General features: G+C 41.4%; 1 protein-coding gene across 4 annotated transcripts in view; it reads left to right on the plus strand.

Moving 5' to 3' along the window:
* The first annotated feature begins 581 nt into the window (after positions 1-581).
* LOC116040719 (junctophilin-1-like) overlaps positions 582-19,645 on the plus strand; it is an 87,789-nt gene continuing 68,725 nt past the window's right edge. The window contains exons 1-2 of one of the 4 annotated variants that reach the window (XM_036004980.1): positions 582-1,258; positions 3,141-3,265. In XM_036004980.1, the coding sequence (XP_035860873.1) occupies positions 880-1,258; positions 3,141-3,232 (471 nt within the window). In that variant the 5' untranslated portion in view covers positions 582-879 and the 3' untranslated portion in view covers positions 3,233-3,265. Of the gene's footprint in view, positions 1,259-3,140; positions 3,266-19,645 lie in introns of those variants that run through there. The other 3 variants (XM_036004978.1, XM_036004979.1, XM_031286304.2) reach the window with 3 other exon arrangements.

Consider the following 19,645-nt stretch of genomic DNA (forward strand, 5'->3'; position numbering starts at 1 on the left):
ATTAACCAATTATATTGTAAGAGTCTTAGGCGTGTATTTCCTGACCCTGTCTGGGCTTCTTTACAATATTACGCCAATGTTCCAATGGTAATTCCTCCTGTAGATCTGTTTTCCATGCATTAAATTTAGACTCAGAAGAATCAGGAGAGAAGTCTTTCAGTAAGTCATAAAATTCAGAGATGATGCCTTTTCCAAAAGGATTTTTTTTGTAAAGATTATCTCCAGTATTGTTAGTGGAGGGCAAACATATAATGAGTTTGGTTCGATTTGATAAAATTCCTTAGCTGAAGGTATTTAAAAAAAAAATGTTTGCGAGGGATGTTATATTTTCTAATTGCGTCGTCATTTTGAGTTAACTAAAACTGTGAAACGTCTGTCTAAATAAGCTCTCCAACATACCCTGAAACTGGGGGAAATCGAAGTATTGACACGGAGCTATTGAAGGTAACATCCGCGAAAACCGACGAATGTCAAACATTAAACTAACTTCACCCCGGTCAGTCAGACCTGCAATACTCGAAAACATCAGTTTGGCTGGCTTTTATTATGAAAACCAAAACAGGAAGACCATACTGTTTCATCGCGTGTATCTTAGCAGTCTTCACTTCAGGGTGGGAGAGTCTTCCAGCATTCAGCAGTGGAGCGACACTGGCAGCCGTGGCGGCCGCCTCTCACCCTCCCACGTCCCGTTTTCAGTAATCGACACTGATCGACACTGATGCGCCCAGCCGCCATCAGTCCCCGTTCCCTCACAGCTCCGCTGAGAGCTGGCATTTTCACTGGGGTTCCCTGTTATCATTACCGCGCATTTTATAACAACTCACACACTCTGGACTTCATAATAAGCCACCAAGTAGTACTTTAACCCTCCGTTTCTGAATGACGGGCGGTCGGTTCGACTTTGACGATGGTGGCACCTACTGCGGAGGCTGGGAGGATGGCAAAGCCCACGGCCAGGGTGTGTGCACTGGGCCCAAGGGCCAGGGCGAGTACTCGGGCTCATGGTCCAACGGTTTCGAGGTGGTCGGTGTCTACACCTGGCCCAGCGGGAACGTGTATCAGGGCTACTGGGCGCAAGGGAAACGCCACGGACTCGGCGTAGAAACCAAGGGGAGGTGGATTTACCGCGGAGAGTGGACTCACGGGTTCAAGGGCCGCTATGGAGTCCGTCAGAGCCTTAATACACCAGCCAGGTACGAGGGCACCTGGAGTAATGGACTGCAGGACGGATATGGCGTGGAGACGTACGGTGATGGAGGTAAGTGTTGGGACATCAATGGGTTTGGGATTCTAATGCAAGTACATGTTTTTCAATGTTGGAACATATTCATGTCTATTTTTAGAAACGACAGTGTAGCAAAAACATTGTGCACATGCCCAGTGACCACACACAAACTCAAACACACACACACACACACACACACACACACACACACACACACAGGAACATTGTGTTTGTAAGGAACAAATGTTAGACATTCAGTTTTATTAGGAAGCTGTGGAGATACCTATGAGCTAGTATGCTTGCTGTAAAGAAATTTGACTGTATTGAACAATAATGAAGCAAGTGTTTTTTATGTTATTTTGAAAAGTTGACACTTTGTTCAGGCTTGTAATCATATAGTATCATATACACTATGTTGGTGTCTTAATTAACCCCGAAGAACAGATTTGTTCTAATATAAGGGGATAGTGTCTAGGCATGGGCCGGTTACTGGTTTCAAGGTATAGGCCTACCGTGGTTTGAAAAAGTCAAGGTTTCAAAACCACTAACATTTTCCGTCATACCGTTCCTAAGGTATGAGCTGTTTTTTATGAGTGGTGTAGGAGAGAAACTGCAGTTTAGTAATCCGTCTCCCTGCCAGTGTGGAGTGTGTTTAAAAATAAAATACATTGTGTTCAATGGAAAAAAAAATATTTTTTTACCCAGACATTTAAAAAAAAAAAAAAAAAACATTTTAAAGCTGTAATTGCAATACCTTAAACCATGATATTTTTGGTGAAGGTTATCATACCGTTAGAATCATATACCGGCCCATGCCTAATAGTGTCCACCTTAAGCTTGTGCTACGAAAAGGGAAGGCGTTTACAAAAAATACTTAGCAGGAGTTTGGAAGAACCATCTGTGTATCAAACTCTTGTCGAAGCCAGTCTGGAGAACAGTGAAAACATTTGTTCTTTGCTCTTTTTTCTATGAAGAAAAACTCTCCAGTTCTGATAGAACTGATGCTATTCATAGTTTTCAGTCACATGACACAAGGAGACCCGAAAATGTTATGATCACCTCTAAAAAGACAGAAAATGTGACCCATTTACAGCACCCACTGTGGTATTTCTACTCAACTCCTTGATCATAACATGATATTGTGACTTTCACTACTGCTCACTTTAGAAAGGCCAACACAATAAATTGTGTTCTTTGTTTATATAATATAATGTGTGTTTGTGCTTTGATTGCATTCTACTATGCAATTTTGTCTGCCACAGGACACGATTCTGTGACACTGGCAGTCAGAAACAAACATTTATGATCCATTGTCTGTTTGATAATCTAAACAAAGAGTTTTCTTGCCTTTCTAAAATGAGCCATGGTAAAAGTAACTATAATCTGTAATGATTAAGGAGATAAAAAGCAGACAAAGTTAGCTAGCATAGCTAGCTAGTCCATGTTCTACTTCCACTGTCTACTTGCTCCACTGGGGAACAAAAAAGTCACTATTAAAAGGTAACTTGAAACACGGACCCTGTCTCGCCGAGTGTGGGTTACTTTTTTGCCATGTCATAATTCATGTAGACCGCCTGTTGGAAAATCAGTAAAGTGTGCTCGCCCTGCTTTAGCACTTCGGGGGTGGGGGGGGGGCGACTTCTCTCTACCACCATCAATATTAATACCACCATCACCTATTAAACTGATGATACTCAAGTCTACCTTTCCTTCAGGACCATAACTGCTGCTGCCACTCACTCTACCTTTACTCAGTGTTTTTCCTGGATCAGAATGGGCCTTTGGAGGGACACATATTAAATGGGAGTCTGGGGGTCCTCCCCTTGGAAATTTTGAGCATCAAAGACTTAATTTCCTGCGTTCTGATATATTTTTAGGCACCAATTTATTCTGACATTCTGATTATTATTTCCAGAGATTCATGTGATAAGGCAGGCGACCCTTTTGGAGAAGCCTACATTTTCTCTATATTTGGTTTTCGGGGGAATCCAAACATCAACCAATTAAACAAATTTTGCATAAAACACATTAATACATGTTAATCAAAAAACATTTTTGCCGATTTGTTCCTGTACTATTTCCAGGGTCTTCAGTAGGCCGCTGTGGAGAAGGCTTGTTCCACATAGCAAGATAGCTGCTTGGAGTTATATTTGGCCAGCCAAAAGACTTCCCAGTATCTCAAGTTACTTCCGTCTTTTAAAATAGCACATTCTCACATTCTCTAGCTGAATCCATAAGGGCCAGAGCCTAAGCTTTCCTAACCAGGCCACAAAGCTAACAGTTTTATCACCTAATGATGTTCATTGGTGGTGTTTTTAGAATAACTGTTTTATGTCCGAAGTGTCAAAGTAACTTTCAAACAAAAGCAAATTCAAACCTTACTAAAGTCTTTACTGTTGTTGTAAGTACTGTAATAAATACATGGTCACTGAGAGATGAACATCTCACGTGCTTTTCAGATGCCAAATGAACGTGCAAGTCTAGCTAAATCACGCCTGCATTTTGTAAAGTGACCTGAAATCAGGCCTGGGATCTATTTTGTGTTAGCATTTATGGATTAGGTAGCAAGTAGGCCTACCAAAACAAACAGGTCTCTCTCAACAGGTTGTTAACACACCATTGATATATTATCACCTTTAAAAGTTCATATGGTGAAATTGTTAACAAGCAGTTGCTTATTTCCACATCAGCAATTACAAAGCAACATGATGAATTATGGGGGGGTCTTTGGCGTTGTGTCCACCTGATGAATGTCAGTCCAATATTCTCTCTTTTTTTTTCTCAGCCAACTCCTGAGGGAAATATCTGTCTCTAAAGCTGCTTTATGCTTCACTTTGTTCACCAGCTGGTCTTTAACTGTGTCTGTCTACTGTTTGCTGCCGAGCAGGCAGAGTACAGGGGGTCTCTTCTCTGAAAACAGCAGCTGCTGAAAACCAGGTTGAAGAGAGCAGTGATTTGACATCTAAACTCTTCATCATTTGAGCGTTTTGTGGAAGAAAAGTTCTCTCAGGTCCAATTCAGTGGCTGGTTCAGATGAGTTTTATTCACTGTGCAGTGGAGAAAGTTCACAAGAAGCTGTAGGAATCTCTCTGACCAGAATGAGTTTCTAGCCAGGGTTTTATACAAGGTTACAGGAAACAACAGAATAAACAAAAGCTGAAAAGACATTAACTAACAAAACTGAGTAGATTTGCATAGACCCAATATCGTCTGCTCAAACTAAACAAAAGGTCTCACTCACAGTGACCAGGGTAAAATGTTTTGTTTTAACACTAGGCTAGACAAAAGGCAGAGAAAATAATAGGAACTTAAAAGGTCCAGTGTGTAACGTGTTTAGTTGTTCATTATCAAAATCGGTGTTGCCCGTTCACAAACTTGTCCTTTTTCATAAATATTTACAACCACCATCAATTCCAAGTATTCCTTTTGGCTTGAAATGTTACATTTGCATTCGCATGAACTGGGGTAGACGCTCCATATTCATGCGCCATCTTGAAATATGTTAGCTGGTAAGGGACATACAGGACATACTGCTCCGCCTGCTAATCAGCACGAGTAACGAGTGAATTTGAAATCCATTACAAACCAGTTTTCTGTCTCTTTCCCGTGGATTTGACACCTAATGTCAGTCACCCAGCCTTCCTGGCTTCCCTGCTGCTGCCAGGGGACGGGAGATAACGTTACATTAATTCATCCCGCACTGATTAACGTTACTGGGGGCCACGATACAGCAGCTAACATTAATGATCGAGTTTCCCTGGTGCAGAGCTTTGCCTCCAACTAGACAAATAAACTATAGTTATTACATGTACATTATCACATTAGGAGGCAGAGGAATATAGCTCAATTTGACGAGCAGATCAACAAAGAGCCAGAGAGTGAGAGAAGTCACAGCTAACTGCTGAACTAAAGTAGCTAACGTTAGTAGCGTGTGAACATCTGTGGAAAGCGGGAAAGTCGCTAAAAGGAGATCGCTATGATCACTACGTTAGGTTAAATACAAAGTGGATAATTAGCCACTGTAATAAAAAAAATGTGACAACTGCGTCGAGCTACCGAAGCAAAATGCTATCAACACAGAAGCACGTCAGCCAAGCAGGAGGCAGGACAGCCGAGCCGCGAGAATTATCTGTGTGGTTATAGTCATGTGATCCATTGTTAACATAAAAAAATGTTGATTAAAGGGTTAAGCCAGAGGTCTTTAAACTGAGACTACAGGATTTCTTTGTCTTTCACAACAGTCACTATGTCCGACTAGACAGACAGAGTGCCAAAACTTCTTGCTGTGTCTTGGACTAGAGATGGCAACACTACAAGTATGACACTGACCAGCCCCCAGACCGATTATCGTGTGCTGTCATCGAGATCCCGCGTGAGTTCATAGGTCGACGCTTTGGAGGAGCAGCAGCCTCTCAAAAACTCACAAAAATCTTTTAAACCGATTCAGCAACTGCATAGGCTATTTCTCACATAAAATATTTTCAGAAACACATTTTGGTGAACTATTTTCGTAAAATAAGAGATCATTTTCCAAACGAGACATCATTATGGTCGGTTTTGAAATTCGGGAGCCCCACATGTAGTGTTCGTCCAATCAGGTGCAGCCATCGCGGTTGTAGGAGAAACTGATAACTGCTAGTGGCTAGACCACTGCAATGCTGGGAAGCGGGGCGATCCCTGCCGTGAAAAAAAGCTTATAGGGGCACTGTTTGTATCTTTCTTCTCAATCGTTTCTGCTGAGTTTGTGCTGAACTGTGCCGTTAAAAGAAACATTTGTGCTACTTCGGTTTTTACGTTATCAGGCTTTAATTGGACTTTGGGTTACATTTTTTTGATTTGTTTTCAGTGGTTATGAGGAGCAATATGAGAGAGACATTTCGTGATGATTGATTGTTGTTTAGGTACATTAAACCACGTTAAGCCTTTTCATGTTAGGACTTATAAAGCCCATGAGAACCGTGGAGAGTCAACCCACAGCCGCTCCGCTGTCCTGCTGAAAATGTGAAGCAGAAACGCTTAATGTCAGATAACGTCCATAATAATTGGACTTTGGGTTAGATTTTTTGACAGTTTTCAGTGGTTATGAGGACCAATATGAGAGAGAAATTTGGTGATGATTGATCGTTGTTTAGGTACATTAAACCACGTTAAGCTTTTTCCTTACAATAGGCTCTAATGAAGCAGAAGCGCTTAATGTCAGATAACGCCCATAATAATTGGACTTTGGGTTAGTGCTGAACGATTTTTGTAAATAATCTAATTGTGATTTTTTTCACACATATTGCGATTGCGATTTAATATGCGATTATTTTGTAAGCTCTTTGTCTTCTGTATTATTCAACAAAGACAAACAATAAATCATTGTATAGTATGAACAACACAAGATTAGATATATTAAACAAACTGTTCTTTCCTGGAGGCCAGGCCTGTATGTGATGATGAAATTAGGTGATGCATGAATTTATATGAATGACATCTTTTATTTAACTACTTCAATCACAGTAGTATATTGAGCACTGACCAAGCTTGGTGTAAACATTCATATGAAAGTTAGAAACAAATCATGCAAACTAAAGTGCAGATTGCAGAAATATAAAAACAAATATGTGGCTTTACCACACTTAGTAGTATTCAGATTATTTAATTAGTAGTATTCAGATTATTTAATTATCATTTACTGTAATAAACATATGTAAACATATGGATTGCACTTTTTAAACACTATTATTATACAGTTAAATAAGTAAAAATATATATATATATATATATATACACACACACACACACACACACACAACGGTGTATTTTTTTTACAGCGCACCTTCAGCCCCTCCCCCTCGTGAAGTTGCGTGCCGTGTGCATGACAGCGTCAATGTTGCACTTGCAGAGAGGCTATCGTTACGTTAGTTGCTGGTGTTCTTGCTGTGGGATTAACTGTACTAATAAAACCGTTGAAACACCGCGGCCACGCTGCTGTGAAAGCTCCCCGAACGTCATTTATCAGAGTCTGGTTGTTACCCCTCTCAGTGGCAGCTCCTCCACTCCATATTTTTATAACGGCGCTAACCGGGGCTAACCGCTAACAGGAGCTAACCGCTAATCAGAGCTAATCGTTGCCAACCGAGCCTTGAGTTCTGTGTGCCTGTATCCATTAACTGCATGTAACCTTCATTAACTTCATCATTAACCTTCATTTTATTAAAATGGCTGTAAAGTTTTAAACTACAACTCAGAGTTGTTTGAATGACAGAAATCAGCTCAAGGTACGGCATAGTGTTAGCGTGCCAAGTTGATGCTTTCTCTGCGGAGTGCAGACTGATTTGTCATGTGACCAAATCGCAGCCTTTGCGATTAGGAAATCGCGTTTTAACATATTGCGATATTATTGCAAATGCGATTAATCGTTCAGCCCTATTTTTGGTTAGATTTTTCGACAGTTTTCAGTGGTTATGAGAAGCAATATTAGAGAGAAATTTGGTAATCATTGATCACTGTTTAGGTACATTAACCCACGTTAAGCTTTTTCCTCGCCATAGGCGCCAATGAAGAAAAAAAACGTTAACGTGAGATAACTTCTATAATCGTTGGATTTCGGTTTAGCTTAAGTGTTCATGACCACGTTAAGCTTTTTCACGTCAAGCGTTTTAGAATGTCCCGTTCATGGGAGTGATGGCTGGTGTCAGAAGCCTTTGCAGCGCAAATAGTAGCCGTGTAACAAATAAAGCCTAATAACGTAAAAACCAAAGTAGCACAAACGTTTCTTTTTATGGCACAAATCAGCACAAACGTAGCACAAACGATTGAGACCATTTTGTGGAAATTTGGACATTAATGGGGGGCTGGGTGACATCACACGCATAATAAAGCGTAATAACTTAAAAAACATAGTAGCACAAATGTTTTTTTTAACAGCACAAATCAGCACAAACGTAGCATAAACAATTGAGACCATTTTGGGGAGGTTCGGACATTAATGGGGGGCTGGGTGATGTCACGCGTGTAACCTATAAAGCGTTATAACCTATAAAGCGTTATAACTTAAAAAACATAGTAGCACAAATGTTTTTTTTAACAGCACAAATCAGCACAAATGTAGCACAAACGATTGAGACCATTTTGGGGAGATTCGGACATTAATGGGTGATGTCACTGGCCAGAAAATGTAAAGTTGAATTACTTAAAACCCTTAACAGCACAAACGATAATCTTTACGGCACAAACCAGCACAAATGTAGCACAAACGAATAGCAGTGTTTTTAATCATTTTTGGATGACATGGGGGGCCAGCTTCACGCAGGTCACTTGAGGGGTTAATGCGGGATCTCAAGCTCTTAGCTTTTTTAGTCTAACTAGTGCAGTGCCCTTTGGAGCATGTGCCTGTTCGGAATGGGCTGATTGCTTGGTTCACAGTGGTTTTTTTCCACAACTTTATTGTGTAAATTCTCACAAACGTGACACAAAATGCAGTTATAAAATGCTTGGTTTCCAGTATTGCTGCTTGCAGCATTATCGGGTTGCTTGCACGTTCGAAGCATTCTTGAGAACAACTTATCAGTGTTCCCCACAGGTTGAAAATTTACTTGTGGTAGTGGGTGGTGCAGGATGTGACGGCATACATAAAATTAACAGATAATTTTGAAAGAAATAACCAATTACATATCCAACAAATCAGACAAAAAGATGATACAGATGAAGTGCAGCCATGATGTACTTTGTCAATTAAATTGGTTGGTTTATCAAATGTTATGGTCATCAGATAAAATACCTGATTACCTGGAGCCTAAATATTTAATGTATTAACAACTTAACCTTAATACTATACTATGACCCATACAAAAAGTTGCATGTTATTATAAATCTCAACGGTCTCCTCCTAACTCCTGTTAAATCATATAAGACTAAGGCTATCTAAAGTTAATTCTTTTTCATTTTGTTTGTTAGATCATTGTTCGTTTTAAAGCAACACTATGTAACGTTTCCCACTTCGGTCCCCCTACAGGTTGGAAGAGGAATTGTCCATTACATTACATTGTCCAGTTCATTCGAACTACAGATCCGCTAGCCGACAGAGGTGTCAAAAGTATTCACATTCATTACTCAGGTAGAAGTATAGATACTAGGGTTTAAAAAGACTTCTGTAGAAGTTGAAGTATCAACTCAAGCTTTTTACTCAAGTAAAAATGTAAAAGTATAAAAGTAAAAGTAATGTAAGCTTGTGGTACTTGGGTGCGCAGAGCTTGCAGCGCATTTGAAAGGAGTTGTTTTTGCATCCAACCATTTTGAAAAATTCTTCCAGGTACAGCCAGGGATGTAGAAGGGTTGGCTGGTCTTCCTGCCTACCAACCTCCTCGCTGGTGCTTGGTTGGGACATTTCGCTAGAGTTCTCTGGAGTCTCTGGCATGGACATCTTCGTACTAGGCTACATACGTCTGCTATTTCCTTGCGGGTGTGTGACGTGATTGTTGTCATGTGCAGGTGCGATGGATTGCGTACAAACCAATAGGGTGTCGGAATGGTATATGTTTATACTTTTCATCCAACCACAATCAAATTCACTCTATCCAGATGGCGCGATTTATCTGGATAGTTTTTTTTTTGTTTTTTTTTTGGTGTTTTATGAACGATGACAAGCCGGAATGAAAACAAGCCGAACTGAAATAGGAGTAACGAGGCCGTTTTTGAAATGTAAGGAAAAGGAATAGAAAGTACAGATAATTGCATGAAAATGTAAGGAGTAGAAGTAAAAAAGTCTGCTGTAAAATAATTACTCCAGGAAAGTATAGATACCCAAAATTTCTACTTAAGTAAGGTAACAAAGTATTTGTACTTCGTTACTTGACACCTCTGCTACCCGATCTGGCAAACTTGCATAATGTAATGTAATGGACAATTCCGCTTCCAACCTGTAGGGGGACCGATGCTGGAAAAGTTACATAGTGTTGCTTTAAGTTCGTTTAAGTGTTTTAATCTGTGTTTTGGGGAGCACAGTAGCTGTGTTCGAAACCGCTCCCTCATTCACTCACTCACTATTCCCTATATAGTGTTTATTAAATAGTGAACTATATAGGGAACGAACGAGATTTCGGACACTCACTGAAAACACATCGTTGTATGACTTGCATCAGGAGATCAGCATCATGTAAACAAACCAAAACTAAAATACTTCTAATACGTCCCTGAAACAAACATATCACTTAGGAGAATAGTAAAAGGTTGTATATATATGTTGCTTGTTACATTTACACTGTTTAGAAATGAAAGTCCGCTCCATTTTTCCTTTTCAGTTTTCGCGGTGACTTCTGCTTCTTCTTCTCCTCTGGGAAAACATGGGCTGCATTGCATTTTGGTATACAGGAATAAAATGTAGGGTACATCGTATGTACTTTATAGTGGATGAAATTTACCGCAGAGAATTCGAACACCACTACATAATGGTGAACACACTATATAGTGCTCTATTTCCGTGATAGGGAACGGTTTAGAACACAGGTACTGTTTTGTACTATACATGTCCATGTTGCACTCATTAAGATCTAATTTGAACAGATTTCTGTCATTCAAACAACTCTGAGCTGTAGTTCAAAACTTTTACAGCCAACTTTATGAAATCTCGGGTTTTATTCGGGTTTGAGTCCATAAATACAGTAAATGGATTCAGGCACGGAGTACGGGAACTGAAGGCTCACTTAGCAATAATTAGCTATGGTCAGCTCCATTATACAGATATGGAGCGGAGGAGACTGCCGTGGAGATTTTAAATTACATGTTCTGTCATTATTTTTATTTATTACTTTTCCTGATGTTTTAGGCAGGGTATTGTAAGTCATAATTTTGGTAACATGACAACACTAATAACTGCATAAGGTGAAAGAGACAGATGTATGGCTGTGAAGATAACCGCATCACCGGCGCTGACGTGCCACTACCGCGGTGATCATTACCGCATTTATTTTTATTTTTTTTACTTTTTGTCTGCGAAAGAGAAGAGAAAGAGAGAACAGATGTCGTGTGATATGAAATATAATGAAAGCAATAATAATTGTGTAGTTATCCTCAGTGACTGTCTTCTATCCCCTATTCAAGAGATTATGGAGAAAAAACTTTCTTTTGTGTGTGTCAGATTATTATAAATTATTTCTACAGGTAACGGTTAATATAATACACAGTAGGGAAGGAAAAGACATTTTGTTCTCAGCTGAGGTCACGCTGCAGTGTTTACCATTGCACATTAGCCTAGCAGCTAGCGGAGTTTCCTTCTGTTTATAGCTTATAGAGCTGTTAGTCTGCATGGATGACAGAGGTAATGTCAGAAATGTCAGGGATCAAGGTGACACAAGCATCAACAGTAAGATTTAGAGTAACACACAACCCTCCAGTCTTTGCTAACAGATAGTCCAGTCATTTTCGAAACGTGACGTGCGACAACTTCTTCATGACCTACGAGCTGGCGAGGTGGCTCCTTGACTACAATCGCAACAAAGGAAGCGTGGACAACCTGGACAAGTTGATCGGCACGTACAGCTGCCGACGAATGACTGCTCGCTGGCCCCTGGCCCTCTTTCACAACAACACCTTTGTGATCTGGCGAGACACTAACCCCGGCTGGATGGCCAGCAAGCGGCACAGGAGGAGGTTGTTCATGGAGCAGCTGGGAAAGGCGCTTGTGACTCATTCATCCTACGGTGGGAGCGTCTTCCCCGGACGCTGTGGTGAGAGTTGTTTGGCTGCAGCAGCCGCAGGGGCAGTGGCAGCAGAATCGCGGCGCAGAAGGCCCAGAGGGGACAGAGGGGATAGAGGGATCTTGCGATCGATCCGAGGGTCCTGTTTCCTTGTTGTCTTTGTCGGTATCCTCTTCCTCCTCCTCCTCGTCCTCCACCTCGTCGTCCTCCACCCGCTCTTTGGAAGCTGCGGCCAGCAAGAGAAAGAGGTGTCAGATTTGCCCACCGAAGAAGGCCAGCAAAACTTACACGCTATGCTGCCGGTGTAAGAAATACATTTGCAAAGGCTGCGCTGTTGCCTGTTGCCCTTATTGCGTGATGGTACAATATGCGAGGCAGCAGACCTCGCTCGTCAATGACTTGAACGGGGTGGATGGATGCTATGCTACCCTGTCGGTCGGAAACGCGAGGCAGGTTGAGGTTTTCCTGTCTCGCGCAAACACACACAGAGAGACACACACAGACACGCGCATACACAGAGACACGCACAGACACGCGCATACACAGAGACACGCACACACACACGTACACACGTACAAACACATAGAGAGAGAGAGAGAGAGAGAGAGAGATGTGTGCCAGGGTCAGGCAATTTGCTGCATTCTATTATCTATCCGTGTCGGTGTTCCGACCAAGCCCCCAGGAAGAGCGCCATGTTTTAAAGCCACCATGGGCTTAACGGATAACGGTGGTACTGCACCCCATGGCCCAGAAAGACTTTTCACAGACTTTGCATGGCGAAAGAATATATATATATATATTATTATATTAAAGGGTCCTTGTTTAAAACGTCAAGTTTTTAACATTTTTAACATTCACTAGTAGCCGAATCCAGAGTTATTAAACTAGGTATGCCTGCCCGCTCACATGACTGTTCTCCCGAGGTCCTCTAGCTGTAATAATGGATAGCTAATGGTTGTAATTCACCATGTGTTCTATTAATATGTCCATGGTATTATCTTATGATACACCCGAGGAATGTATGTATGCTGTACAGTGGATGTAACGTCACGTATGACGCGTTTCCCAAACTGGCGGGGCTATCGGCTAGTAGCTAGCTAACATCAGAGGTAGCTAGCATGGATGTATTAAGAGAACGGTAATACTATAGCTACATAGTTATATGCCTATATGACGTTACTACAGATATAGTGATTACATCGCCTTGGTTTTCTCTTATGATACATCCGAGGGCTGTATGCTGTAAAGCTTGTAACGTGGATGAGGGATGAAGCCATGGATGAGCTCTGTTCACGAAACTGCAGGCTAACCTTAGTAGCTAGCGCTAGCTAGTAGCTAGTAGCACGACATAATGATTTTAATCTCCTTGGTTGTAAATACATCCATCGTTTATTTAGAACAGGTACAACGAAAACACGTGTTTAACGTTAGTGAATAGTTTATACAATGAAAACGGCGAGTTCATGAGTTTGCCACTTGGAAGAGACACAAGAGAGAAGCTCGTGAACAAGCATGTTGCTACCGGTTGCTACAACAACACAAACAAACTGTTGCTGGTGCGCATGTCCATCGTGACGTCATGGGCCAGTCAACGCGGAAGAGTCGAGCTCCATGATTGCTTGACGCGCTTTTGAGCACTCTCATTGGAATGTACGGGGCTTCCCGCCGAACACTGTATCCAGTTCTCTTAATACATCCATGGTTCCGACGAGAAAGACAGGACGTTGCCTAGCGGCACGCACCAACACGCCCCCTTTACTCAGACGGCAAACTTTCCCGCTAGGTTGAACTCAGAGGACACCGAGCAAGAATTCCGATACGCAATCCAAGAGGGCTGCGCCCATGTCTTTTAACTCGTGTAAGTGCGTCTACTACTTTTTGCTGCGTTCGCCAGCAAAGTTTGCATCTTGCACAAGTTGTCAAAAACATGCATGAAACGTTACCTTTAGCTTTTAAGTGCATCTATTTATAACGTCAAAAAACGTTCAGTAGAAGAGCAACACTGCAAGGAGTTCAATATCACCTTTAGTGATGTCACCACTGTTTGTTTTTAGCCCATTTCCTGCTAGCTAGCGTGCTAAAATGATCTACTCAAACGTTTTTCTTGACCATACTGAAATATGAGCATACCTTCTGCGTCTTGTGTCCTCTTCCTGGAGTTATTCCTCAATGTTGTGTAGGTGAAGCACATACTTACGTCATATCCGAGGGCCGAGTCGGTTCATTGAGAATAATAGAATGCAGCATTAGCTCTGTGTGCCTGTTATGGGGTTACCTGTGGACATTATAGGGTTAACTGACCTCGGGTCTACCAGACCCATAGACCCGACGCGTGTGCTAAATGTGAAGGACAATAGGAGGGTTAAAAGTTATAAGACCAGTTTGACGACAGTGAATGTAGTACAGAGGTGATTTATTGAGTTTTGGACTTCTTGTTAACTATAGTTAGCTGCTGTTAGCTGGGTTAGCTGTAACGTTACAGCTGTCCAATTAGCTAGCTAGCTGACTCAGCCCTGGGCTGCAAAGAGCTAAACCTGGAAAGAAATCCATCTCGGTAATGTTAGTGCATTCCCTGTCATAAACTGGCCTCCTCCGTAGGTCTCGGATGCTGTTTTTAGTCCTGGTCTGGGGACACCGGCTCAGCTAAAAGGCTAGCATGGCGGAATTTATTGAATCCGATTGAATCGCTCCTAAACTGCCTGGTGGAAACCCAGCTTAATGCACATTCAGCGCTATTGGCTACTGTAAACGCTAATCAATATCGGCAACGCGGCAAGTCCCTCCTTACTCGTTGTCTTCGTTGGTTTGATTGGTTAGGTTTAGGCATTAGGAGTGTGATTCCATCCCTCCAGAATTTCGCGATGTCGCGATCGCGCCAATTCACGCGGATTCAACCAATCACCGCAACTTTTCCGCAAATTTGACCAATAACCGGAGTTTCCCGCCACTTCAACCAATCCCAGCAGTCCCACGTGCCAGACTTTGTATCAGTATGTGACTCTGAGAGCCAATGACCAAGTGGGAGTGAGAACGGGTTGACGTCACACGTCCGCCAAATTAATTTCCTCGTAAGACGAGACGTGTGTAACTCGAACATCTCACATTTACCAACAAAACGTACAGCGAAAGACCGTGCAAAACATTTCAGACCGTCCTGCCAAAATGTATACATTTTAACATCAATTTACGCTGTAACGTTTTTTTAACTATAAAGTCGCTGAAAGCGGCTGCTGTTTCCTGTCGGCTCTCTGCAGCTGGCAGGGCTGCTTAGTTCCCCCCGCGACTGACACACACACACAAACATATGGTGGATGCAGGAAAAAACGGAGATGAGACGTGCAGGATGACCTAAATTGAGGACAGCTACACTCGTTATTGTAAGTGCAATGATAAGTTAAAGTCCAATAAGTACTTTATCAAACCGTGTGAATGTGTCCCAGTCCAGGATAGGAAATTAACTAACAATGTAAAGATCAACAAGCCACTGACAGATATGTCAAATTTTATTCATTCAATACATTTCTTTTTGTCTTAAATCCACCAACCATTTTCATAGTTATACCAACATTTGCAGCATCCTGAGCCTTTTTGGTAAGGTTACTAAGAAAACTCAGCCTAGAGTAGTTTTATTCTCCCCAAAACAAGTTTCCTTTTTATTTTTAAAGAACTGTACAAACAAAAAAATCTCAACTTTCTCTATCTTCTGCAACTTAATTGCAAAAACATACAAAAGACATCGCAACTTTTATCGCAATTTTTTACAAAAGCTCCCGCAAAATCAGGCATTTTGGGCCGCAGCAATCTCAAAAATAGGCCGCGAAATCTTGGAGGGACTGGTGATTGGTTAGGGTAAGAATACCAGAATGACCAATCAGAGGCACAGTAGGGTGGGACATGTCTTCACCATCAAATTTGCTCGGCATTAACGTTAGCCGTTAACGTTTGACGACTGAGAATACACTACCGAGATGGTTTTCTTTCCGGCTTTGGCTTTTAGCAGCCCTGGGCTAATTAGTCAGCTAATTTAACAGTTGTACAGCTAACTGAATTCACTAGCTAACGGCAGCTAACTACAGTTAGCGGTTACTTTAGCAAGCTGCCGTAAGCTAGTTTTAGCAACAAGAAACATTAGCCTAAAGCTAACGTTATCTATTCAAAATTCAGTAAATCACCTCTGTACTGCATTCACTGTTGTCAAACTGTTCTTATAACTTTTAAGATATCTTAATGACAAGTCCAAATGGTTCCACTTTACTTGCGGTTATGTATTATTCATGACACGTCATATAAGCATTTGATGATAAAATCAAATTGTTTCACTTTACTTGAGGTCAAGCAAAAATATTCATGAGACAATTATAATGCTCTCAAGACAGCCAATGTAAAAACCAACCTCTTAATGAGAGTTTAAAGCAGCCATATTATGCTCATTTTCAGGTTCATAATTGTATTTTAAGGTTGTACCAGAATAGGTTTACATGGTGTAATTTTCAAAAAACACCATATTTTTGTTGTATTGCACCACTCTCTCTCACTGCTGCAGATCCTCTTTTCAGCTGGTCTCTGTTTTAGCTACAGAGTGAGACCTCTTTTCTTCTTCTTCTTCTGTACTATCTTTGATTGCACTTGCACATGCGCAGTAGCTCAGATGTAGATCATGTCAGCTAGCTAGCTCCATACACAGTAAAAGAAAGGCTGTTTCCTCAACTTCGGTCAGTTACAAGGCAGGATTAGCTGGGAGACTTCTAAATGCACATGTAAGTAGTTCTTTTGTAGATTATGGTGAACTTGTGTGTGTTGTAGCAGTGCTTTGCTATTGAGAACGAGGTAGCATGCTAGCGTTAGCATGCTAACGCTAGCATGCTGCTAACGCTACAAGCTAATGGTTGCGGTTAGCCTGCTCGTTTCGGCTTGTGACGTCACAAACCGTGCCAATTTTGAACAGCTCACCCAGAGACTGAAGGCAGGACACATTCAGAAACTGTATCTCACTCTAAACAGCATGGATGGATTTTTTTCAAAGTTTGTATGTGTGTGGAAGCACCAGAGACACAACATAACACCCCAAATCCCAGAAAGTGATTTTTTCATAATATGGGCACTTTAATGTAATGTTAACACATAAAGCTAAATAGTTTATTAAATGTCATGACATATTTATATTTATGAGTTATGTTGTCTAGGTTAAAGGGGTGGTTCAGAATTTTGGACATAAGACCTCATTTCCAAGTTAGCCAGTGTGTTATTTATCAGTGGAGACAGTTTAACACTTTTCATCCAGTCTTTCCAGTTGCAGAGTTCGCTGGTGCTAGGCTAGCGCAAGTCAACAGGATCTGCTAGCCTGCCACTAAAAACAGTCTTACCCACTCCACAGTACACCAAAGACAAATAAATTATAACGCCAGACTATCGATGTAAATGTCTGTTGATAGAATAATGTTAGAAATAAAACTACCCTTGCATCTCAATGATCGCATTACATTTTGAGGGACTAGTTTCTCAGCAGCGGCGGAATTTTACTTTGCTAGCTACTACTTTGTTAGTAGTACTGCGCCGAAAAGTAAACAGAGAAGCGCACTACAGTCGGGACACCTAGCTAGCTAGTAGTAGACTTGTACATTGTTATTGAAGCATTGGACTGGAAACTAAGGACTAGGCAACATGGTGATTCAGTGTGCATTTAGAAATTGTAAAAATAAACCAAAGAAATGGGCACCACAAAGTTTCCACAAATTTCCATTGCGAGATCCAGAAAGGAACCAACTGTGGCTTCTTGCTGCTGGCTTGGACATCGAGACACCGGCCGAGACTCTACTCAAGTTGCGAATTTGTAGTGATCATTTTAGACCAGACGACTTTGAAAAACCCCGCAATCTAAAAGGACCACAAGTCACTGACAGCGAATGCTGTTCCATCGGTCTTTCCAGATGCACCAACAACTACTGATGAACAGGTAATAACTTTTGGTAGGCTACTCTAGCTAATAAAGTGAGTCCCTTTCATAACGTTAGCCTAGCTGCTACTGATAGTGAGACTGACAACGTTAGTGGAAATAACGTTACAGTTCAATGCATTGTGGAGAGTGACAATAGTGTAGCTAACGGTATAGCTACACCCTTGGTAGATACCTGGCTGGGCTAACCGGTAACTTTATGTAATTGCTGACAGAAAAGTCAAGTAAACTCTGACATTTTACATGAAATTGCTAGCCCGTGTGCTTTCATGTACCGGTAACGTTATGTGTGTTATAGCTTGGCAGAGTGGAATTAGTTGGAGCTCAAATGCACGTGGAGTGAATCCCTGGCCTAGAGCATGAGTTTATGATAACGTTACTTACTGTAACTTTGGGGCAAAACGTATTGCATTGTCAATAGATGAGGATACAGTGCGTGACCTACAGGCAACCATCGTGGATGCAGCCGTCGATTAGCAATTTTGTGTGTGCAAAGTGTGGTGGTTTATGAATTGGTCCAACAGTCTGTCAAACCTTGTAGGCCTATTGTCTTTACAATCCACGAAAGTTGTTTATTTGTCTTTATCTTGTGTGTAGCAATACATTATATTTATATATGTTATTGTTGTTGTTATCTGAAAAGGAAATACAGGAGATGTGCACTGTACCACAGTCCACCCCTAAAAAGGACTCCTCTGGACCAGTATCATCCAAGGACTCAACTGAGTGTTCTGGTGCACTGAAGTTGTTCATCATCACTCCACAACAGGCAGCGCCATGGCCACGGAAACGGCGTTCTGCATCTGGGTTCTATTTTGCCTTCCGTCCTCTCAGACATTTGAGCCAAATTGAGGTAATTGTGTGATTTATAGGAGTGTTTCATTCATATTGTAGTCTTTGACAACAACTGTATTATCATGACCTTCATGTATTTTGTATAGGAGATCCACAGTGCAGCATCAGCATAAATAAGAGAGTGAACTCAAATAAATACTAGTAGTTGTATGACATGTATGACTTCCATTACATAGCTTTACATACTTTGATTACACTGATGACAAGGATTATATGCTCTTATAAAAGGACAATGCAGTATCTTACAAAAATTAACAATTACTTGTCTGGATAGTGTTAGAAAAAGATTCAGGATCACAGTTACATTCAATACAGTCTCTCTCCTCTTAGGCTCACCGGCAATAGACATCTGTTGTCCACTACACTATTGAAATAGTAGATATACTTGCATATTTATTTTTATAAAGTTTATAAAGGAAGAGAAAACAGTAGCTGAAGATGACAACCCTCTGGACCAGAGTATGAGCTCAGTTGAAGCCTCATCAAGTCACCCAGTTGACAGCAGCTTTGTTCCATTGAGCAGCACCTCAAGCTCCTCCAGGTCTGACATATCCTCCGCTGCAGTAGCCAAGAACTGGTCAGAAAAGAAATGGATTGTCAATGAGTCCAGGCTAATGCAGCTCTTCACAACATGCCACCAGTGTGGACTTTTCATTGAAGAGGAAGATAAGAAAGTGACCACTGCTGTTGCCTACTGCAGTGGGCTCTTGCCTCTGGGTCTTTACACTGGATATGCAAAAGAGCTGTTCACTAAGCCCAGGTAAATGTGACTGTACAAAGCTTACAGCAGGGCTATTCAACTACAGTGTTCTGGAGGACACATTTTAAGAAGGCTAATACTGAGTGAGGAGAAAGAATAAAGAATGCAGACATCACCGGCATGATGACGTCATTCACGTGCATATTAAGTGGCCATGCTGGGGGGAGGAGCCG

This window comes from Sander lucioperca, chromosome 9 (assembly GCF_008315115.2).
Source record: "Sander lucioperca isolate FBNREF2018 chromosome 9, SLUC_FBN_1.2, whole genome shotgun sequence".
In the NCBI taxonomy this organism is placed as follows: domain Eukaryota; kingdom Metazoa; phylum Chordata; class Actinopteri; order Perciformes; family Percidae; genus Sander; species Sander lucioperca.